At 37.3% G+C, this 23583-nt stretch overlaps 3 protein-coding genes across 4 annotated transcripts in view; 2 read left to right on the top strand and 1 right to left on the bottom strand.

Moving 5' to 3' along the window:
* Window positions 1–70: 70 nt before the first annotated feature.
* LOC111810030 (protein MICRORCHIDIA 2-like) lies at window positions 71–7708 on the top strand. Of its 2 annotated transcripts, XM_023696565.1 has the most exons (18): window positions 71–374; window positions 450–524; window positions 653–687; window positions 1419–1497; window positions 1587–1676; window positions 2644–2719; window positions 3646–3724; window positions 3833–3961; window positions 4114–4212; window positions 4540–4647; window positions 4740–4886; window positions 5171–5263; window positions 5350–5401; window positions 5491–5602; window positions 5907–6051; window positions 6384–6481; window positions 7090–7132; window positions 7284–7700. In XM_023696565.1, the coding sequence occupies exons 1-18, from the start codon at window positions 122–124 to the stop codon at window positions 7380–7382; spliced, it is 1812 nt and encodes a 603-aa protein (XP_023552333.1). In that variant the 5' UTR covers window positions 71–121; the 3' UTR covers window positions 7383–7700. The 2 variants fall into 2 exon arrangements, with proteins under 2 accessions (XP_023552333.1, XP_023552334.1); XM_023696566.1 differs by lacking the exons at window positions 71–374; window positions 450–524 and having other exon boundaries at window positions 1203–1497; window positions 7284–7708.
* A 3499-nt stretch (window positions 7709–11207) lies between these two features.
* On the bottom strand, window positions 11208–12491 carry LOC111810615 (protein SHI RELATED SEQUENCE 1-like). The gene is made up of 3 exons (XM_023697346.1): window positions 12349–12491; window positions 11756–12198; window positions 11208–11649 (listed from the first exon to the last, which is right to left on the bottom strand). Exons 2-3 carry the CDS (start codon window positions 12174–12176, stop codon window positions 11321–11323), a joined length of 750 nt encoding a protein of 249 aa, XP_023553114.1. The 5' UTR covers window positions 12177–12198; window positions 12349–12491; the 3' UTR covers window positions 11208–11320.
* Window positions 12492–19648: 7157 nt separating this feature from the next.
* Window positions 19649–23583, top strand: part of LOC111809898 (zinc finger CCCH domain-containing protein 44-like) — a 10423-nt gene continuing 6488 nt past the window's right edge. The window contains exons 1-7 of the mRNA XM_023696367.1: window positions 19649–20183; window positions 20581–20660; window positions 20793–20977; window positions 21335–22238; window positions 22323–22450; window positions 23268–23327; window positions 23411–23461. Coding sequence (XP_023552135.1) covers window positions 19810–20183; window positions 20581–20660; window positions 20793–20977; window positions 21335–22238; window positions 22323–22450; window positions 23268–23327; window positions 23411–23461 — 1782 coding nt within the window. The 5' untranslated portion in view covers window positions 19649–19809. The remainder of the gene's footprint in view (window positions 20184–20580; window positions 20661–20792; window positions 20978–21334; window positions 22239–22322; window positions 22451–23267; window positions 23328–23410; window positions 23462–23583) is intronic.

Here is a 23583-nt window from a genome sequence, read left to right on the forward strand (position 1 = left end):
TATTCAAAACGACGTCGTTTATACCTGCTTTGATAAGCTTTGAAGTTCAGAATTCAGATCATATTTGGCTAATAGTTTTGTGATCGGCTCTCGCTCGTGGTTGAACTCCGTCGAAGTTCCGATGCCGCCGAAGCCGGCAAGCAATCCTCCAGCTGTGGTGGATTTAACCAGCAGCGACGATGATGAGCCTGCAGCGAACACAGTTTCAAACAAACTAGCGTCGAATTCTCAGACGAGACTCCAAGAGCGTCGAGGCAGTTCTACGCCGGTTTTACTATCAATATCGGATGATAAAGCCGCTGATAGCCGCTGTTTTTGGAAAGCCGGAAATTTCGACGTCGGTCTTACCGCAAGGCCTATACCTGCTGCTGATGGTTATCCTTTGTTCTGCGTTTAATGTTTGTATTTATTTGTTTGATTCCGCGATGCTGATTATGAAAACATAACAGGAGAATTGGAGCATGCTCGAGTTCATCCGAAGTTTCTTCATTCCAATGCTACTTCCCACAAATGGGCGTTGGGCGGTAAGGCTTTGTTTACTCGAAAGCGTTGATTCTTCAGTGGCTGAGCAATATCTTGAATGTGGTTCTTCTGGTGTGCTTTGAGTTATCTCTCCTTTGTCCCTCAATTTACATTTGTTCATCTAATGCAGCAATTGCTGAACTTCTGGATAATGCTGTGGACGAGGTATGTTATTGTTTATAAAACGTTTAGTGCTTCTTGAACTCGTACCCAATTAAATTAACTATATGGAATAACAAGCCAATTTTTGTTGCTGGAGTGTGAGATCCCACGTTGGTAGAGGAGAACGAAGCATTCCTTTATAAGGGTGTGAAAACTTGTCCCTAGCAGACGCGTTTTAAAACCTTGAGGGGAAAGTATAAAAAGGACAATATCTGCTAGCGTTGAGCTTTGTCTGTTACATATGATATCATAGCCAGACACCGGACGATAATGTCAGCGAGGACGCTGGGCCCCCAACGGGGGCGGGGGGAGGGGGGGGTTGATTGTGAGATCCCACATTGGTTGGAGAGGAGAACGAAATATTTCTTATAAGGGTGTGGAAACCTCTCTCTAACATACGCTTTTTAAAGGGACAATATCTGTTAGTTGTTACATGAAAAACCCCAAAACTTCTAACATTGAAACGAAAAGTTCGATTTGGTTTGCATCTTGTGAAGTGTTGTGGTTCTACGTCCCAGATACTCGAATTTATGACTCAAGCAGGATGAAAAATAGAATATTAGTTGATCATGTTGAACGGGAGGTGCAGAGTTCTTAAGTTGTGCTTCATGGCTAAAAGGATACAGTAGTGATGTAAAGGAAAGACAAAAAGAAGGAAGTCATATAGATGAAGTATTGTAAATTACTCGACTATGGTGCGGCCTTCTGTAAACACAGCCATTCATCAATTTCAGATACACAATGGGGCAACGTTTGTGAAGGTTGATAAAGTTGATATAATGAAGGATAACTCTCCAGCTTTACTTTTCCATGGTATTGTGTTATTCTTGTTAATTTCATGATATGCAGTTCCATTGTTTAGTTTTGGATCTAACCACATGAACAAGTGATATTTGATGCAGACGATGGTGGGGGAATGGATCCTGATGGCATCCGGAAATGTATGAGTCTGGGATATTCTTCAAAGAAGTCAAACACAACAATAGGACAATGTAATTTCTTTTCTTGCTCTTCTAGTTCGTAGCTTTACCTTATGTAAGATCCCACATCGGTTGGAGAGGAGAATGGAACATTCCTTATAAGAGTGTGGAAACCTCTCTCTAGTAGACGCGTTTTAAAACTGTGAGGTTGACGACGATACGTAACGGGCCGAAGCGGACAATATCTACTAGTGGTGGGTTTGGACTGTTACAAATGGTATCAGAGCCAGACACCAGACAATGTGCCAACAAGGACGCTGGGACCCCAAGGGGGGTGGATTGCGAGATACCGCATTGATTGGAGAGGAGAACGAAACATTCCTTGTAAGGGTGTGGAAACCTCTCCCTAGTAGATGCGTTTTAAAGTCGTGAAGCTGACGACAATACATAACAGGCCAAAGCGGACAACGTCTTCTAGCGGTGGGTTTGGGCTGTTACAAAATTGTGAGATCCCACATCGGTTGAAAAGGAGAATGAAACAATCCTTATAAGGGTGTGGAAATCACTCCCTAGTAGACACATTTTAAAACCTTGAAAGGAAAACTCAAAGCGGACAATATCTACTTGCAGTAGGTTGGGCTAGTACATGTTAATAGTAAATTCATTAGGTTCAAGTCCAAACTTTATGAAATTTATTTCTTAGTTAGTTCAGTTTTTTTCTTGTGTAAATTTTGAGTACATGAAATGTTTATCTGTCTCTTCCTAACGTTGTGTCACCAGACACATGCCTTTTTCCGTGCATTGAATGTTTTTTAGAATGTTAAGCTACTTTGAGATCTCAAACCAACAGACACTTGATAGCTTTCGCTTCTACGTTCCAAAATACAAATCATTTTCAACTTCATCTTTGGATGCTAACCAGATGTTTGAATAATTTCGAAGGCATCAAAATAGTTTTCTGTTTTTCTAGATACTCTGTAACCAAATATACTGCTTTGGTTTTTTCTTTGTCGTGACATCCTACTCGTGTGTGTTCTAGATGGGAATGGATTTAAAACAAGCACCATGCGACTTGGAGCCGATGCAATTGTTTTCACTCGTGCGATTCATGGAGGGTACCTCTTGTTCTAGAAATTCTAGTAAAATATTAATTATGCATTGTCTTTGCACCTTCTCCTTTTCAATTAAATTTAAACTTGTTTTACCATTCTCTATTCAGTTACATTATTTATTTTGCTTAGGGTACCTCTATGTGCGATTTGAATTTAATATTTTGTAGTGATGTTAGTGTGAGATCTCACATCAATTGGAGAGGGGAACGAAGCATTCCTATTAAGGGTGTGGAAACCTCTTCCTAGTAGGCGCGTTTTAAAACTGTGAGGCTGACAGCGATACGTAACGTGCTGAAGCGGACAATATCTACTAGCAGTAGGAGGCTTGAGCTGTTACGGTTAGAATCTGAGTGAGCAATAATTTAATATTTTGTAGTGATAATTTGATGCAGTAGAACCTCGATTTTCCAGAACTACTGTTTTTCTTATTCATAAGGAAGAAAGAAAAATTCTTAGCCTTAGGATTTAAATTGATCATTTGATATCAAAACTGTTTCAAACTTCTAAAGTTTGTCAGTAGGACGCAACCTGGGTGCACACATCCTAAAAAAGTTTAGTGTAGGACATAGAAAGCATGCCTCTATTTCTTTCTTCGTACTCTGACTGACAAGGGTCAAAGTTATGCATGAATGCCATCGCTTGCCTCAAGACTTAAAGAACTTAATCTCAACGTGCACTTTCTCCTAAAATTGCTGGTGTGAACATGTGCGGACTTCACTTAATTGTCTCTGCTAGACTTTTTATGTCAGGCCGTGTGAAGCCATTGGTGGCAAGTTATAACATATCTTAGTGGAATATTTAAACTCAAATTTTCATCATCTATGTATTCATTTTCTGTTCCCTTTTGTGAGAAATGCAATAAGTTTTGAAGTTTTTTTTTCGATGCTGATTTTTAATTATGTTTTCCCTTGTGTTCTTATATCAACTAGCACTGCAACTCAAAGTGTTGGCCTTTTATCCTATACCTTTCTACGGATGACCGGCCAGGATGATGTTATTGTTCCAATGGTAATATTCTTTTTGTCTTAATATTTTATTTTCCCCCTCTGGCCTCCGCCTTTGCCATCAGCCCCCCTAACAGCCAGACTTCTTACTTTCTGTTTGGTTTCATTGCAGATTGATTTCGACATTTCGGGACATTGGGCAGAACCAATAATTAACGGCTCTCAAGATGATTGGTCTTCTAATTTGAAAACTATCCTCGAATGGTCTCCTTTTGCATCAAAGGAGGACCTCCTGATACAGGTTCGTATGTATCCATTCAATTTATTGAACTTCCAGTGGCTAAGTATGTAATTATAAGGGGGAAATGTTCCAAGAAACATAGTTTCACCATGTAATACTAGTTTTTTATTATTTTGTTAGTTTCCTTGTCTTTTTTGTGGTTTCATCTGCAGTTTGAGGATATTGGACGTCATGGAACAAAAGTTATTATATTTAATCTCTGGTTGAATGATGAAGGCATTTATGAATTGAATTTCGACGACGATGATGAGGTATTTTGCATTTTTTTTTTATAAGCTTCATTTCACTTTCACATTGTTGATGGGTGGCAATGGAAGACCTATGGTTTCTTACAAAGGAAATAGCCTGATTTGGATGCAGTAAAGGCAAAGTTAGTACATTTTAGAACCATAAGTTTGTTCATTGTCAAAGAATTTGTGGTTCAAGTAGGGAGGTTTTACGTTCGTTTATTCAAACAAATGTGCAAAGCTTTCTAAATAGTTGGTTTGAGATTTTTATCTAGAGGATCATGTTCAGTGTACACTTAAATGGAGTTGCATGAAAAGTATCTATAAATGTCTTTCGATCTTTGATAATAGGACATACGGTTGAGGGATGAAGCTAATCAAGGAGGTTTGAGAAAACTGCGTAAAAGCGTTGCTGAATTGCAATCACATATTTCTTATCGTATCCGCTATTCGTTACGGGTAACTTTTTATTTTAATTCTACAAATTGGTTGTATATTTCACAATAATTCCATCAGCCTGAAAACTTTTGAATTTTCTCACTGTTTAATAGGCATATATTTCAATATTATATCTGAAAAGATTTACGAACTTCAACATCATCCTGAGGGGAAAGCCAGTTGAGCAGCGGTGTATTGCAGATGACTTGAAGTATTCAAAAGTAGTTATATATAAACCTCAAATACCCATAGCCAAAGAGGTTAGATTGAATTGTTCTACTGTAAAAAATAGTGGTTGTTATAGTTCTCTGTTCAATCTGTGTTGAAGCATCAAATAATTTTGCCTCTAATGCTAATTTATCACTACAAACATTGCACAGTAATCTTTTCTTACAGTAAACCTGGAGGTAGTGGTGCTAGTACGATATCATTGCGTCTATGTTCTTGAACCTTGGCGATATTTTCCCTAAAAAAAACTTAGGGTAGAGAGGAAATTTGATGTGGTTATACATTGTCTTTTGATTTATTTATTGTGTGGCTTAAGGTCTCAGTGGATACAACCATTGGATTTATAAAAGAGGCACCAGGTCTTGGAGTCTGCGGGTTCAACGTGTATCACAAAAACCGACTTATTATGGTAGTGTGAAAAGATATTTGGATATACCTTGTATAATTATGAACAAACAACCATTTTAGTAACCGAAACATCTACGACGTTTACAGCCCTTCTGGAAAGTTACTGGTGATGGCAGTTCAAGAGGGCTTGGTGTTGTGGGTATTGCTTTCTACTTTTTCCTTTCCGATCATTCATCAGGTTTTTCTTTGAAGTCTTATTATTTTTTTGGTGTTGCATATCTTTTATAGGAGTTCTTGAAGCAAACTTCTTAGAGCCAGTGCATGACAAACAGGGATTTGAGAGATCGTCTGCATATATCCGGCTTGAAACTAGGCTGAAACAAATGGTAATGGAGTATTGGTACGTAAAGTTTCTTACATTTCTCGGCCTTCTTTCAAATGCATATGGATAAGTAGCAAGATTATCTACCAAATTGTTTCACAACTTTGACATGGGATGAACTTTCTTCTCAACTTATTGCCTAAAGGCTTGAAGATATAAAATGGAGGCCTCACAGTTCGCATATGACTTGATGCTAAACTGACTAAACTGGAGACGTTTTTCGTTATTCCACTCGTGGGAATTGTATCATCCCTTAAAATGGCGATACTGTTTTCTTTTTGTTGACCATTCCTTTTGATAGACTTTGCATCATTTGTGGCAGGAGATCTTGCTGTCACTTAGTGGGACATAATCCTCCAGGTATACATAATCTGCAGAAGGATCGGGCTAATAGCCAAGCGTCCATTCGACCTGCCGCTAACATTCAGAACAAAATGGCCAAGGAACAATATGATGGTCTCCCCAAAGTTAGTATCCTAGAATAAATGCATTACACCAATTCATTCTTTATAGCATATGAGAATCATGGTTCTTACCGTGTTTTAAGAAGTTGGAGTCCCTCGCGATAACACTGAAAACTGTTCGTGTGCCTGTTTCACATTCAGTTATCGTAATGTTTGAACAAGATCTCGAGTGAAACAAAAAAACAAAATCAGGAAGTTGCAATATGATTACGTACCGACCACATGTTAAATCTCAATAGTTATCCATATGTTTGAAAGTTTCGATGGCTAGTCTTGCAGCTGCTGATTTAGTGAACAGAAGTAATGCCTTTTTCTTGCTTTTGTATACATTCCAGGGTTCCAACGATGCACTGAACACTACCCAAGATTCTGATGTCTCAGGAAAGTCTTTTGTTGATCGTATCTGTGAAGAGAATATTGAACTATTTATGAGGTATTTTATATCCTAAACCTTTCGTGCAACTTTTTTTCTTTTCGTTAGTTAAATACTAGATAGCTTCAAATTTTATAAAAAAAAACATGTGGGAGTACATACATTTAGTTGTTGGACCAAAATTGTTAATTCAATCCTCTTTGGGGCTTGAGTGGGATTTAGTTGTTGGAGCACCAATTATGTGAGATCTCACATCGATAGAAGAAAGGAACGAGTGTCAGCAAGGACACTAGCCTCGAAGGGGGTGAATTGTGACATCCCACATCGATTGGAGAGGGGAACGAATGCTAGTGAAAACGTTGCGTCCCGAAGGGGGTGGATTGTGAGATCCCATATTGGTTGGAGAGGGGAACGAAGCATTTTTTTTATTAGGGTGTGGAAACCTATCCTTAGCAGACACGTTTTAAAAACTTTGAGGGGAAGCTCGGAAGGGAAAGCCCAAAGAAGACAATATCTGCTAGCGGTGAGATTGGGCTGGTTCAGTCTTCGGTAATGTGTTGGTTGGTGTTTGGTTTTCTGCTTTTTCTGAAGAAATAACCTTCCTTTCATTGCTCGTTCCTTATATCTATTTCGCAATCAGATTAAACTCTCAAGGCTGTGTTCCACAGGTGCGAAGAACATGCGAAGAACGAAATCGAATTGCAAGAACTGGTGAGTATATATATATATATATATAGTTTACATTCAGAACAATGCCCTTGTTTCATAACTTGAAGTGATGATCAAATTTGAGGCCATGTTTATTCTATAACGTGATTGTAATTATATTGGTGATGCTTCAATTCCCTTTGTGATAAATCAGGTTGACAGCTTAGAGAAGGAGCTGAAGGAAGCCAAAAGGAAACACGCTCGGCTATTATTAGCTGTGGAGGCCAAGAGAAAGCAAAAGAATGTAAACTAGCTGACTGAAACGTTCCCCGACCGAGAACGTCGAACAACTGCAATGCACCACTGTTAATACATCTAACCTCTCACCTTGCCTCCTCCTGATGCAGTTTTTAGACTCATGAAGGTCCAAACAATCTGGAAGAAGTCTGCAGCTAATGAACCAGACAAAATGCAATTTGGTCAGAGCCTTTCTGGGGGAGAGAAATTTCATCTTTTGCTTTTTGTTTGAATTAAAGATCCCTACCATTGTTCTTACAATGTAATGATTTGTTCTTTCTTCAGAAATCATGATGTTTATGAAATGAAGTATCTTGAGTATTGAGAATCCTCAGTTGGGTATAAGATATGCTCCTAAAGAACAAACTCTCTGACCATGAAATCAAAATAAAAAACAACTAAACCTATTTTAGTCTTAAACTCAACATCTTAGATAGGTCTTTACTATTTCATGTTGTGTCAATATGGGAGTGTATCACCGCTCACCAAAAATCATGTCCACACCCGTCATGACTAAAATACCTCAAATGTATTATAGAGGTAACAACCTAAGTTCACTGTTAGTACATATTGTCTGCTTTAGTTTGTTATGTATCACCGTTAGTCTCACGTTTTTACAACGTGTCTATTAGGGAGAAATTTTCACACCCTTAGAAGGAAATGTTTCGTTTCCCTCTCCAACTGATTTGGGATCTCACAGTCCACCTCTTTAGAGACCCAACATTTTTGTTGGTACATCGTTTAGCGTCTGGCTTTGGTACCATTTGCAACAATTCCAAGCTCATCGCTAGCAAATATTGTTCTTTTTGGGCTTTCTCTTTCGGGTTTCCCCTCAAGATTTTAAAACGCGTCAACTAAGGAGAGGTTATAAAGAATGCTTTATTCCCCTCTCCGATTAGTTATCACTTTTTCCTACCTTGAGTTATATGTTATTTAAGTCGTTGTATTCTTTTATTTGCTTATAATCATATAACGTCACTTTCTTCGATTCTTTGAAATCGTAAACCCTAAACCCTAAACGAAATGGTTTTGATTTGGTATTAGGTTGGAAGTGGCATGGCCAGATGGCACATAGGGAGAGGTGTAAAGAATTGGCCCCCAAACACAATAGGGATTGTCCAAGCATTACCAATGGCAGCATCTCATCTGTTCCTTTCTGTGCAACCAACAAGGCAAGCAGTACCTTAGCACTTACTCACACACTAACCCTATATCACTAAACCCAAAAGCCATTTCTTTTGGAGCTTTTGTTTTGGCCTCAATTATTATACATCAACTCCCAGTGCTGTCAACTCAATGCCCTTCCAAAAGTTCTAAACTTTCTTATAAATTAAAAAAAAAAGAAGGAAAAAGTATGGTTAGCGCGAAACTCGGCTCAAGTGTTGCAGCTTCGTAAACCATCTCATATTCTAATTAGATCAGTGAATATTGGTCAACCCGTACACAACTTAACTAGTTTAGGCATATGGATCAAGAATCGTTTGGTTGAGGTGCTTTTGCGCAGGTGGGTGTGTTTATATTTTTGGAGTTTGTGGGCGTGTTTTCAATAAATATAGAGATCCTGAGATATAACACCCGAGAAAATGAGAGTACGCAAATGAGCCAATACTACATTTGAATAAGAGTAATTTTGAAGATATGGAGTGTAAGAAGTGTTTAAAAGAGTTGATAGTTACTACGTATACCAACAAGGTACGTCTTCATTTTTTCGTGGTTCAGTCATAGGCACTCCAAAGTTAAGTATATTTAGGTTAAAGTAATTCTACGTTGGATCCTAAAAAGCATGAGACCGAGGACAATTGGTAATATTTAGGATTGGAATAGTTTTGTGATGTAACGATGATGAACACAATCGGTAATGTTCTAGGGTTTGTAATTAAATATAAAAGGCCTACAAAAACAAGAAGTAGAGCTCTTACCCAAAGATTCACTAAAATCCTTACCTTTTTCTTTTTAAATGCTTTTTCAGAACAACAATTACTTTCTACCCATTCTTCCTTCAACAAAAACCCTTCACACCCTTTAAAAAACACTCAAAATCAAGACCCTTCTGCATAAAATTATCCACAACCAGATTATGATATCATACTTGACTCGAAATTGAGCTTAGAATGATACGACTAGTGACTTACAACGTTTATGTCACAGTGCTACTGTTATACTTCAGATGCTTGGATGAAAGTGGAACAAGGGGCCAAGCCGAGGAAAAGGGTCAGGCTCATGAGCAGTGAAAGAGTGAAAGAAGTAATAGTCCAGCCAGCCAGGAGTTTACTGTTACACCTCGGCTTGTTTAGGGAGTGATCATGAGTTTATAATCAAATAATACTATCTCTATTGGTGGGAGACCTCTTAGAGAAGCCCAAAATAAAGTCATGAGAGCTTATACTCAAAGTAGGCAATATTATACTATTGTGGAGAGTCGTGTTCATCTGTGAGGAGAGATTTCTCTATGTGACTCGTATGGTGTCAGGTCTCCTCCTCCTTCGTTATATATATATATATATATATATATATATATATATATTATTGCATAAAAGGGTGGTAGAACTGAAAATGCTACATCCCTATGCTATGTAATTTAAATGAATTGAATTATAACATAAGATAAGATATGCATCATTAATTATTAAATATACTAAGCTCCCACTGCCACCACCACCCTAATCCCCTAATCCCTATTTCACGTGAACCCTATCTATTCTTTTTCTCTATTATTATTATTTATTTATTTCCCATTTCTCCACCTACCCAATCCACCGCCGCCGCTGTTACAAGTTTCCTCTTTCCGGCGCGGCGGCCGCCGCCTCCATTTCGTTCTATTTTCAATGCATGCAGGTTCTATTTTCTTCTTCTATGCAAATTCTTTTTCCATTACTTAAATTTTTTGTTTATTAATTATATGGATTTTGTATTTTTTTTAATTTTATTATAAATTAACGACGATAACATCAAACATTTATAATTTTATGAATTCAACTCGAACAAAATATATATATATATATATATATATATATATATATATATATATAGGATTTAAAAGCTAGATTTTATTGGAAAGTTGCATAGAACTCGAGAAATTGCCTTTTTTTTTAAGTTTCATTATTGTAACGAGCTTTGAATCACCGAAAGAAATATGAAAGAAATATGATAATCTCTTTTTAATTTTTTTTTTTAAAGTTATTATATCTTCAAAATGGCTCTTATTCAAATGTGGTTTCAGTTTATTCATATACCTTTATTTTACTCGAGTATCAGTCCCAAAACCACATCCTAGATTCTGATCTAAATCCTTGTACAGGGCGTTACATATTCTTTATGTTCAAGTCGGTTATCAATTAATATGACATGTAAACGTGTCATTAAAAAACATCATAGTATAACGCTAATTTGTGAATTAATTTAGTATTTTTCAATATTAGAAAAATTAAAAAAATATATATGAATTTATAAATTAAATTAAATTACATTTTTATCTCTTTTGTTAAAATTAACCCTAAAATTATATTAATTTGCATATCCTAATATTTTTAACAAAAAAACAAAAAAAAAAATTTATTTTAATATCTTTTAACTGTCAAATTATAAATACCAATTAAACTTGTCAGACAATTATAGAGTAGCTATGAAATGAATTATTGAAATAACAAAGAATAATTCCTAATTTCCCTTATTATTATTATTATTATTATTATAAGAAGAAATAATTAAAATTAATTAAAATTAAGGGTTAGGGTTAAATCGGCGATTTAAGTAGAAAAATGAAGAGCAATTCGAACGCCGGCGACCGTACGGGGAAGCAGGACACCAAGTTCCGACAATGGCGGCGAATTAATGCAAAAAATAAAATAAAAATTACATTTTTTTTTTTAAATTTATTCATGAAAAATTATATACTTTGCCTGCAATTTCCACTATTTCTCTTTTAATCACAATGCCCTAACGGAAAACCGTCGGCTAAGATGTCGGGGGTTGAAAAAATTGCGTACCGGCTGGGATGTAGCTGGTCAGTGGAGCTGGGTATGACGGCGGAGGATCCAGCAGTGCGGCGGACTCGGCGGTGGTGATGAGGAGGGCTCCGCCATCCGGGGAGGCGGAGATGGGTGGTTGTTGTTGATCAGGGCCGTGGTCGTAGAGAATGCCCTTGAAGATATGGCCACCGATGTTGACGGCGGTTTGATAAGCATATTGATCGGTGCCGGTGGGTTCGTCTAATGTTGTCATCCGTACGCATCGGAACACCGCCGTGGAGTTTACTTCCGGCGGGAAATTCCCTATTTCAAACCCTAAAACCAAAAAAAAAAAAAATTTGATTCTGTAAATCATGAACAAAATCGATGTGGGTTTTGTTCAAAAACTAAAATTGAATTAAAAATAAGAAATTAATCGTACCGGAAGAAGCGGCGTGGGTGTCTCTAGGGCGTTTGGAGTCACCGCCGGTAGTACGGATCAGCCGCTCACGGCGTTTGGAAGCGGGTACCCAAGTACTTTTAACATGGGTTTCACACAAAAACCCACGGCTTTTACAACAAGTTCTACATCGCATATGAACGCAATCTTTTTTCGCTTGATTCCCACAATCTTGGCAGCTAATAACCTTCCCTCCGCCTTCTCCGCCGGATCTCACCATCACCAACGACGATCTCGCCGGCGAATTTTCGCCGGAGTAAACAAACCCTTCTCCACCTTGTTGCTGTTGTTCTGTTTCGAAGCTCTCATAATTCTTGTACCAAAGTAATCCGTCGGTTGGATGAATAATCTCACCGCCGCTGCTACCGCCGCCGCCGCCGCCTAGTGGGAAAAAACCGGCCATAATTCCACCGGAGAGATTACGCCTAATTTTGAATTAAAATCCATATCAGAAAAAAAAAAAAAAAGAAAAAACAGACAGCCTCCGAACGGCGATCGGAAGGCAGGGGGCGGAGAAAAGGGTATGAATTAAAAAATTGGGAATCAGATTGTGTGTGTGTGTGTAAAAATGGAACCTGCAACGCCGCCATGGGGAACGGTGGCGCTAACTTAAATAAAGAACAAAACGCTTTCTTCTTCGTATGTTCTGATTTTGTTGCAGAGATGATTGATTACCCCTTTTCTCTCTCTTCTTTCTCTCTCTTCCTCTTTCTATCTTACACATTTCCGGGATGATCCATCATCTACTAAATTCCCACCCTCATCCAACGGCTTACAATGTACCCACGTGTCGTTCTATGACTAGTCCTTTTTTTTTAATTTATATAATAAGATTAAAATTATTGGTTAATTAATAATGTTTATAATATTTATTTTATTACATTTTGTTGCTTCTTTTTTACAATGTAATTACAAACCATAATTAAAATTTTATATTAATGTTCAACTTAGATACAATTATGCAACGATTTAATAATAATATATATCGTTGAATTATATTTAAGTTCACATTAATTATATAGTTTATCATTGTGTTATTTAATGTATAATCCAAAAAAAATATATTTTTTTAAAAGTAATTATAATTATAAGTTGTTTTCGATAAATATTTAGATATTTTAGAAATAAATATTAGCGGAGGATTTAGTTCAATAACACTCGTTAAATAGCGTGACACTAAAAAATGAAATAAATAATTTTGACTTTTATCATTTCAAAATTTCAAATTAGGTTGAAATTAAGTTCATTTCAATTAGGGTTTGGAGGGATTTTCTTTGAGTTATTTAAAATCATCCTTCAATTTTCTCCCTCTTAATTAAATATTGTAATAAATGAAGGTGGCCACTTTATAGAATAAAATAGATATTTTATAATTAATTTATACTCGAGGGTATCAATTAAAATCACGAACTCTCTAAAAAAAATTTTAAATTTTAAATTCTTCGGTGTTTTTTATTGAGCTTAGAATTAAAGATGTTTATTATTTAGTCGGATTCATAGAGAACGGCTAAAACGAGGTGAATAATTCTTACGAGAATAGGAGAGGGATCTGAAAGAGATTTCTTCCCGACGAAAATTATATTCATAATCTATGCCTAAAATCTCTAACGTACCCTATTTATTTATTTATTTATTAGTATTACAGTAATAAATTGTTTAAGAAGGCACACTAACATTAAAATTTAGTTTCTTTAAATAATTTTATTGGGAATAACCCATTTATAAGTTTTTTAAAATTATGAGTAATATTATTGAAAATGGTTCGAAATCGAAATATGTCGAAACAAATAATTGAAGCAGGAAGAACAACTTGAGGGGAGAGATCGTTGGAACAAGGAACTTTAAGTACTTAGGTTTTTCAATTCGGTAGGTTGGGTAAATAACATACATCTATGAGTATTTATAGTGGAGAAAGCACAACCGATCTCAGAATATTAGCTATGAATCCATAAGAACCCTAATAAGTGTCAGAGACGGAGATCGAGGGGAACGAGATGGAAGTAGAGATATGTAGCAGAAAAAGACGAGGAAATGATTGAAAAAGAAGAAGAAAAATCCAAAGAGTTGAATGAGAAAGGTGAAAGAGAAAAGGAAAAGCTGTTGGATTTTGGGAGAGGGGAAAGGGAAAGGCTTGAAAGCTATGTGTGTGGTTTGGGACTCCCAATAATTGTTACCATTCCATGTTCCATCCATCCATGTCTCGAGCCGTGTGTTCGTGTTCCCATCATCGTTGACTCTCAACTCACCCATCGAAAAAAAAACAAGCGTATACTATGGAGAGGGTCTAACCCTACTTCATTCAGTGTCTCGTACTGTCTAGTGACTAGCTCTGATACCATTTGTAACAACTCAAACCCACCGCTAACGGCTCGTTACATATCAACGTTAGCTTCACTGTTTTAGAACACGTCTATTAGGGAGAGGTTTTCATACCCTTATAAGAAATGCTTTATTTTCCTCTCCAGCCTACCCCAGACTACCCCAGAGGGCACCCAAATGGAAGTCTATGAGTGGCCACCATTTCACATGCTTGTTTCCCACCTATGTGCACCCAATTCACAGGCATTAGGGTTTTTCATCTTCGAGACAGATTTATTTTTTTCGAGGATAAAAGACAATCAACGTTGACCATATCTGGTCAACCATACTCTAATGGATCGAATATTATAGTTGCAATAGGTCATAGTCCAGCCCAAGTGAAGTTAGGAAGTCACCTAACTCAACCAACTCTTGGTTCAAACTTTGGTCTCAGTGACGCCTAGGAGTGCATGCAATACCCTAATTGAGATCAGGTGAGTTCGATGAATGACGTTTGATATAACCTTCTTTAGTGTTCTGCTACATCGAGCTTGAAGGACCAAGTAATTCACGGGCATTCACATCTCGAACAAATGAAACAGTACACGAGATTCACGAGCATACACATCTCCACCGACACGATTCGAAGGTCGAAAGGTAGAAGTAGACATAGCTGTCTCCTCCCAAGTTGCCAAACCAAACCAATGTTTGATTACATTCCCTTCTTAACTCCTACGCCCATCACAGTCTCCATTATTATATCATTGTTTATGACACTGAAAATGATATCTGATGGAATCACATGCACTGTGATTATTATATTTAGGTCCACACCCTCTTCTTTGTCTCATCCTTCTGCCTTCTATTTCCTATTTTACACCCTTAACCTCCCAACTTTTATCCACAAAGGGTACCTATCTCCTTACCTTACCTTTCATATCTTTCGATACTAATTACCCCGAGCGTCGAGCCAAAATGATAATACTATGGGTTGTGATGATACGAGCTGAGCGCTGCAACACAACGCTGACATAACTGACGAAACAGATACGCTATTTGGGTTTTTCCCTTTCGGGTTCTCCTCTTAGAAACATATCTGTTAGGGAGAGGTCTTCACAATTCTCCTCTACAACTGATGTGGGATGATACAATCTTACTATTTGTACAACGTTTTAAAACTACTTTTTTTAAAATTGAAAGGGTATTTATGAATTATGTATCGTTTTAATGTTTATCAAGAAGATTTCGTTTTCCTTTAAATTAGGGGTACATGAATGAACTGAGACTATATTCAAATGAGAGCGATCGTGAGGATATGATAACTCAGAAAAATTTTAAGAGAATAAAAAATTACTACTTATATCAATAAAAGATGTACTTTCATTCTCAGTGGCTCAATCGTAAAAACTCAAGAATTAAACGTGTTTTGCTTGGAGTAATTCTAGAAAGACTCGAATTAGTCTAATTTATTCTTTTTTTTTCTTTAAAGGAGGCAAAATTTTGGAATCTCTTGTGCTAATTATGTACGTGGGGGCGCTGGGAAAGCAAGCGGTGGGCGGCAACGTTCATAAGGTGCTGGTTCAGCGGCGCAGAGGACACCTTGAACGGCAACATGGGGCGGCACTACTTCAAGGACTGCTACATCCAAGGGTCGGTGGACTTCGTGTTCGGCGACGTACGGTTCCCTTTTTCACGCCATCGCCAACATAGCTACGGCGCTCTTACCGCCCAGAAGAGGAACGGCCTGCTCCACGAAACCGGCTTCTCGTTGTGCGCGCAAGGATAGAAAATATCGCATGGTATTGTAACTTTGACTCGGTACGTATTGCCGTCAGTCTTACTGTTTCTATACACAAATAAGAAATGTTTCGTTCTCCTCTCCAATCAATGTGAAATCTCACAATCCACCTCGTTTATGGGCCAACATTTTCGCTAACACATCCGATATCTGGTTCTGATTCTATTTGTAACAACCTTAAACCCATTGTTAACCGTCCATTTTGACTCATACGAGTGATATTTCCACTTGGGATCTCACAATCCACCTCCATTATGGGCTTAGTGTCTTCGTTGACACACCTTCCAGTGTCTGGCTTTGATATCATTTGTAACAGCCCAAACCCACCGCTAACAGATAGTATCCATTTTAACTCGTTACATGTCGCCGTCAGCCTCATGATGCTAAAACGCATCTACTACGGAGAGATTTTCATTTTTCACACCCATATGAAAAATGTTTCGTTTCTCTCTCTCTCCAATCGATGAAAATCTCACCGTCCGCCTCCCTTGTAAGCTCAACATTCTCACTAGCACATCATCCAGTGTCTGCCTTTAATATGATTTCTAACGATCCAACCCCACCACTAACAAATATTCTCCGCTTTGATTTATTACATATTGTCGTCACCTCCCAGCATCAAAATGTGTCTATTAGGAAGAAGTTTCCACACCCATACAAGAGTGTTTCGTTCCCCTCTCTAACCAATATGAGATTTCACATAACGTGACCATATTGACAGCATATCAGAACCATCCATTGTTGAATCTAGATTCCAAATATTGGATAAGAGACGTTACACGAATACTTTTGTAATCGAAGAACGTATCAAAAAAGAGAAAGCCCGAAAGAGGAATGATAATAAAAGAAACGAACACAAAAAGAGTGGGGAGAAAGGGATATTTAAAAAAAGTGGATGGGACGTGAAAATATGGCTACCCCACAAAATGTACATTGTCACGCCTAATTCCATCAAGTTGGGAGTGCCCATTATTTTGCCTTTCTACTCAATTAATTGTGTTCGTGGGTTGGATTGGATCGAATCGAGATATTTTATAGATCCACCTCAACTGTTCGAGCTGTAAATTATATAATCACAATTCATCGCTAATACCCGTGACATAATCTAAAATTAGGGTTAGTTGGATTATAACCTTATTTTTTGTGTTAGACGAACACGACTCTCCACAATGGTATCATATTGTCCACTTTGAGCATAAGCTCTCATGGCTACTATCCACAATGGTATGATATTGTCCACTTTGAGCATATCATGGCTTTGCTTTGGGCTTCCCCAAAAGGCTTCTGTGGGACTTTCATCATCCAACACCTCCCCTCGAACAAAGTGTGCTTCCCCTTAATCAAGGCTCGACTCCTTTGGAGTCTTAGCCATTTTTTACTGCATTCGAGGAGGCTTGACTCCTTTTCTTTTGGAGTCCTTTGTTCGATATTTGAGGATTTACCAATCTATTGGCACGACTAAGTTTTGGAGTCATTTGTTCGATATTTGAGGATTTACCAATCTATTGGCACGACTAAGTTTAGGGCATGGATTTGATACCATGTTAGACGAACACGACTCTCCACTATGGTATGATATTGTCCACTTTGAGCATAAGCTCTCATGGCTTTGCTTTGAGCTTCCACAAAAGGCGTCATTCCAATGGATAGAGTATTTTTTTATTATAAACTCATGATCATTCCCTAAATTAGCCGACGTGGGACTTTCATCATCCAACATTTGGGTTACTAAATCAACCCCTACTGTTTATCGTTTGGTCCGAATGGGTCGAATTATCGAATTATATGAACACTAATCGTAACAATCTCTCGTTTTTTACCATTAAAGGGTAATTTATATACTTATAGAATATAGTTTAAAAAAAAAAAAAAAAAAAAAAAAAANTTAAAATGATATAATTAATATGTAATGGACGATACGGACGGGAACATGTTTTAAGCGTTTGAAGCAAATGTCACATTCAAAGAGGTGGAGTGGTCCCCATCTGTTTTCTTCGAGTTGACAGCGTGTTACGCACCCACGTGGTGCTCGACGCCCAGTCTGCCACGTCACCTCCACCAACAACAGCCGCGTTTGACCATTACCTTAACATTTTCAACCCCTCATTTTCCCCTTTTTCTTTTTCTTTTAATTTTTTTATTCCACAGCCGCGTCGTCCTTCAATTCAGCCATACCCTTCGAACAAAAAAAAAAAAAGAATAATAATAAATAAATAAATAAATAAATAATACAATAGTACACGTACAGTAAAATATTCCATTTTAATTCTTTTATTAATATTAGTATTAATATAAATTCAACAATAAATCAGCCAATTATTTCGTCACATTGTATTAATTGATGGAATCCAGACCTTATGTCTTTATTAAATTACCATTTTCTATTTACTCACTTTTTTTTTTTAATTTCAAATATTTATTGAGATATTTTTAATTTTTTATTTTAAAAAAATTTAATCTAACAAAAAAAAAAAAAAATCAAACTAATTCAGATGTTATTAAGTCACTAGAAATGAGTATTATATATTAGATTTAAAATTTAAAATTTTAAAAATTAAGCTTTTAATAGATATGGTATTTAATCATTTTTAATTAAATTAGGTCTCCACTAAACACAAATAGTCAACACATTTAGGTTTGTAGTTAATTTTTCTATTGTACCATACATGAACCCCGAACTCAATAAATGTTGTTATTTTTATTCTTGGGTTCACGTTGTCAGACCGACTCTCCACAATGGTATGATATTGTTCACGTGACTTTGCTTTGGGCTTCTCAAAAGGCCTCTTATCGATGGAGAGAGTATTGTTTGTTTATAAACCCATGATCATTCCCTAAATTAGGACCTCCCCAAAGCACGCCTCCCCTTAATCGAGGCTCGACTCCTTTTTAGAGTATTTAGTCATTTTTGACTGCCTTCGTACCTTCAAGCCCTTAATCGAGGCTCGACTCCTTTTTAGAGTATTTAGTCATTTTTGACTGCCTTCGTACCTTCAAGCCCTTAATCGAGGCTCGACTCCTTTTTAGAGTATTTAGTCATTTTTGACTGCCTTCGTACCTTCAAGCCCTTAATCGAGGCTCGACTCCTTTTTAGAGTATTTAGTCATTTTTGACTGCCTTCGTACCTTCAAGCCCTTAATCGAGGCTCGACTCCTTTTTAGAGTATTTAGTCATTTTTGACTGCCTTCGTACCTTCAAGCCCTTAATCGAGGCTCGACTCCTTTTTAGAGTCTTTAGTCATTTTTTACTGCCTTCGTACCTTCAAGGAGGTTAGCCTCCTTTTTCTTTTTGGAGTCCCTTGTTCGACATTTGAAGATTTACCAATCTATTGACACGACTAAGTTTAGGGCATGACTCTGATATCATGTTAGACGAACATTACTCTCCACAATGGTATGATATTGTCCACTTTGAGTATGAACTCTTGTGGCTTTGATTTGCTTTGTGCTTCCCAAAAAGCCTCAATACAATGGAGAGAGTATTTTTTTTTTTTGTTTATAAACCCATAATTATTCCTAAATTGGCTGTGAGACTTTCATCATCGAACACACTTAACATATTCATAATTTATTAATTTTTTTAAAAAAATAATAACTTTGCACCAAAATTAGTTTAATACTAAAAATTAAAATTAATTATTTCAAGAAAATTAGTTTACTTACCCAATTTTCTCTCTCTTCGAGTCAGAGAAAGAGTAAAAAAAAAATTAAAAAAAAAAAAAAAAGGAATAAAGAAAATGGCCTGTCACATCGAAACCCAATCCATTTCCAAGTGCCGTCTGGCCAGACCAGACCGACCACGCAAAGGCTTTTCCTTGCGTTGGCTTGCCTTCGCCAGAACTTAGGGTTGTCAACTTAGGCTCCTTCCCAATTCCCAATTCCCCCAATTCCCCCACTTCTCACTTCCTGATCCTAAATCTCTGTTTCTTTCTTCGATCTTCATGGACGAATCCCCCCACGATCCCCCTTTGGATTTGTGTGAACCATCCCGTCTTCAACCCGATGACCGGGGTCCTGACCTGATGAACCTCGATCATTCCTCGACTACTCCACAGCCAGATGATTCGCAGCTGGTTCGACTCCCACTCCAGGTGGCTGGACCTGTTCTTGCTCCTGATTCTTCTGCTTCCCCTAACCTGAATGCTAAATTCAAGGAGAAGAGTTTGGGGATTCGGCGGCGAGGTCGTCCTCCTCGCGGTCAAGTCAAGGTGGCGGCGGTGGCGGTGGCGGTGGCGGCGCCGAGGCAGAAAAAGGATGAGGAGGATGTGTGTTTTATATGTTTTGATGGTGGGAGCCTTGTGCTCTGCGATCGCCGGTGAGTGGAGTTTGTTTCTGCTAATTTGTTGTGGTTCGCCGTGAGTTTCGAGGGCCAGAGGAGATTTTTTTGGTTTGGATTTATGGATTCTTTGCTTTGCGTTTTCGCCTTCTATTTAGGGAATTTCGTCTCGATCGCAGTTTTGTTTGTTGATTAGTTGTAGCTATTGAAGCGGAGAATTCGCTAGTGATATATAAACACGTAGCTCGAATGAATTTATCTTGATTTAGTTTCTGCATCTAAAGTGGGAGAAAATTTCCTCATTTGAGCATAGTATTACAATTTGAACTCAATTTTTTCCCGTTTCTTTGTTTGTTACTCTGTGGACGTGCGGGCTTGTGGTATATTTGAATCGTTTTCCTTTAAGAAATGGTTTTCATTTATTGTAATTTGACAGTGGGTGTCCAAAGGCATATCATCCATCGTGCATCAAGCGAGATGAGTCATTTTTTCGATCGAAGGCTAAATGGAATTGTGGTATGTAGCTTTATGCTTTTGTTTGATTTCTGGGCGTTGGTTTCCATACTCCTAGTAGGATTGGACTGTGGATGTCATTATAATATTGCCTACCCGACAATGAAAGATGCAATCTTTTTCATCATTCTGCAGGATGGCACATATGCACAAAGTGCCAGAAGGCTTCCTATTATATGTGTTATATGTGCCCCTTTTCTCTTTGCAAAGGATGCATTAAAGGTGCTGATTACCAGTGTGTTAGGGGAAGCAAAGGGTTCTGTGGAACTTGTATGAAAATAATAATGCTTATCGAGAAAGCCACAACTGATGGAGAATCGGTATGCAAAATGCTATATCGTCTTCCTGTCTATTTTTATTTCTCAACTTTACTTATTCTTCCAATTTGATAGTGGATAATATGAAGAAATGCATTCATCATGTGGCACATGCATGTACACTCATGTAAAACCATCTTTGCTTTCTGTTTCACTCAAGTGATTCGTGGTTTTAGATTAACATTCAATCATCTAATTTGCCTGGCAATAAACTCATCTCCATGTTCAGAGTTTATTCTTGTATTTGGACCTTGTTATGAGATATATATATATATATTAGCCATTTTCTGTACGACTGTTCCTGGTTTATGCCTTATATTTTGTTCTTAACTTACGATAAATTGCTCATAAAATATGCAGGTCCAAGTCGATTTTGATGACAAAACTAGCTGGGAGTATCTTTTTAAAGTGTATTGGGTTTATTTGAAAGAAAAACTCTCTTTAACTGTAGATGAGCTCATTCGAGCTAAGAATTCATGGAAAAGAAGCATTATCATGGATCAGAAGTTGGCTCCTAGTTTGCTTCATGATGGTAGTATTGATAAAAGCCATGAAACTCATAATTCATTTAGAAGCCCAAAATCGCATAGGAAAAGGCCTAACAGGCAACAAAGCTCTCCGAATAAATTCAGTTCTACAGTGGACGTTCCAAGTAGGAGTGAGGGGACACTATTTTCTGGAAGCACGAAATGGGCAACTACAGAGCTCATGGACTTTGTTGCACATTTGAGAAATGGTGACACAACCAGGCTTCCACCATTTGATGTACAAGCTTTATTGCTGGAGTATGTGAAGAAAAATAATCTTCGCGATCCTCAACAGCAATCTCAAATTAATTGTGATTTGAGGCTTACCAATCTATTTGGGAAATCACGGATAGGTCACTTTGAGATGCTAAATCTTCTTCAATCTCACATCCACATGAAAGAAACTGCAGCTAATAATGTAACCAACACAGGAGCTGGTGCTGTGATCAATCCAGTTGAAAGCAAAGAGAAGTATGATTGTGAAGTAGTGGATGATTGTGAAAACAAGCATAAAACACGAATGAAATCTGATACTAGCAGGCAGCAGATAAATGCAGATGAATATGCCGCAGTTGACGTTCAAAATATTAACTTGGTTTACTTGCGGCGTGATTTGATAGTGAGCCTAATTGATGATCCTAAGAAATTTAATGACATGGTTGTAGGCTCAACTGTGAGAATACAGATTCCGAATAATGATGAAAAGCATGATTTTCATAGGCTTGTCCAAGTTGTAGGTATTAATATCTAATATTAATGCTTGATATGACATTGAATTATTTTTTTTTTACCCTCCATCTTAACATTTTGCCTGTGTACAGGCATAAGCAAGGTCTCTGCACCATACACCGTCGGTGAGAAAACAGTTGATGTGATGCTTGATATATTGAACTTGGACAAGAAAGAGTCTGTGTCCATTGAGGGGATTTCTAACCAAGAATTTACTGAGGTTATTAAACTTACTTTGTCAATTGAAAATTTGATATTTTCCTTGGATCTCTTAACCCTATGACTAGTTTGAAGTCAGTTGACTGATTTCGTAATGGGGGTGACATATTTATTAATTTCATGCAACTTATATTCAATTCTCATGCTTAATTCTGTAAATGCTTCGGTTTTCATCATAAGTGAGCGCACATCTATTTAAATTGCATGCAACACTGGATGATCTGTCTATGAAGCTCTCACTGGCTGGTTTGTAGTTGATTTGTTTCTGTCTGTTTATAATGTTTAAAGAGCATCTACAGCTTATTGTCATACGATTCTGCCTCTAGTTTAGGCAATTTAATGTACATAACGTTTCCGCACATTCTAAGTTGGACCCTTGCCTCATTCTCAGGATTCACATCTTGTCTATAAAATATAACGACTTGGGCGGGAGAATCCCATATGTAGTATTTCCACATGTTTAGTCTCAAATATTGGTATCTTCATTTAGTTTCTGAAGGGTGACTGAATTATCGTTTATATTGGAGACTCAAATGGAATTTAGATTAAGAAACTCAACGAACAAAGTGAACTTAATTTATGGTTAGAAAACTTTTTGTGTAAAGATAAGTGCTTGGAAATTCCACTACATGTATCTGGTTCAAACTATTTTGACTTCTTTAGGTCAAAATATTCTTATTAGTTGTTGGTCATTGCCCCTTCGACATGATATGAGAATGTGATGGACATGATATTGTGTCATTATCAGTTTTTCCTAAAAAATATGTGTATGCATTTTACCTTTCCTCTGGGGTATTGATGTACAAGTATGTACTCAGGAAGAATGTAGGCGTCTGCGCCGGAGCATAAAGTGTGGGCTTGTCGAACGATTCACCGTTGTAAGATTTCATATCCATAGACTTGTGCCTTAAACTTCTATAGAGATGGCCTTGCCTATTCACAGTTTTGTTTTTAACTGCAGAGTAAAATTCTGGACAAAGGAAAGGAGCTTCATGCATTGAAGATTAATGATGTGAGTTCAACCCCCACATTTGTCAACTATGAGACTTAATTACGTACTGGTTTTTGGTTTCTATTTTTATGTTTTTTATTATTATTATTATTATTATTATTTTTTTTGGGGGGGGTGCGTAT

This window comes from Cucurbita pepo, chromosome LG14 (assembly GCF_002806865.2).
Source record: "Cucurbita pepo subsp. pepo cultivar mu-cu-16 chromosome LG14, ASM280686v2, whole genome shotgun sequence".
In the NCBI taxonomy this organism is placed as follows: domain Eukaryota; kingdom Viridiplantae; phylum Streptophyta; class Magnoliopsida; order Cucurbitales; family Cucurbitaceae; genus Cucurbita; species Cucurbita pepo.

Excerpts from the sequence above, each read along its gene's own strand:
- LOC111810030 (XM_023696565.1), top strand. The coding sequence starts at position 122 with ATGCCGCCGAAGCCGGCAAGCAATCCTCCAGCTGTGGTGGATTTAACC. Across the intron at positions 3,962-4,113 it reads AGGAGGACCTCCTGATACAG|TTTGAGGATATTGGACGTCA; the intron begins GTTCGTATGTAT and ends TTTCATCTGCAG. Across the intron at positions 4,648-4,739 it reads GTATCCGCTATTCGTTACGG|GCATATATTTCAATATTATA; the intron begins GTAACTTTTTAT and ends ACTGTTTAATAG.
- LOC111810615 (XM_023697346.1), bottom strand. The coding sequence starts at position 12,176 with ATGGCCGGTTTTTTCCCACTAGGCGGCGGCGGCGGCGGTAGCAGCGGC. Across the intron at positions 11,650-11,755 it reads CACCCACGCCGCTTCTTCCG|GGTTTGAAATAGGGAATTTC; the intron begins GTACGATTAATT and ends TTTTGGTTTTAG.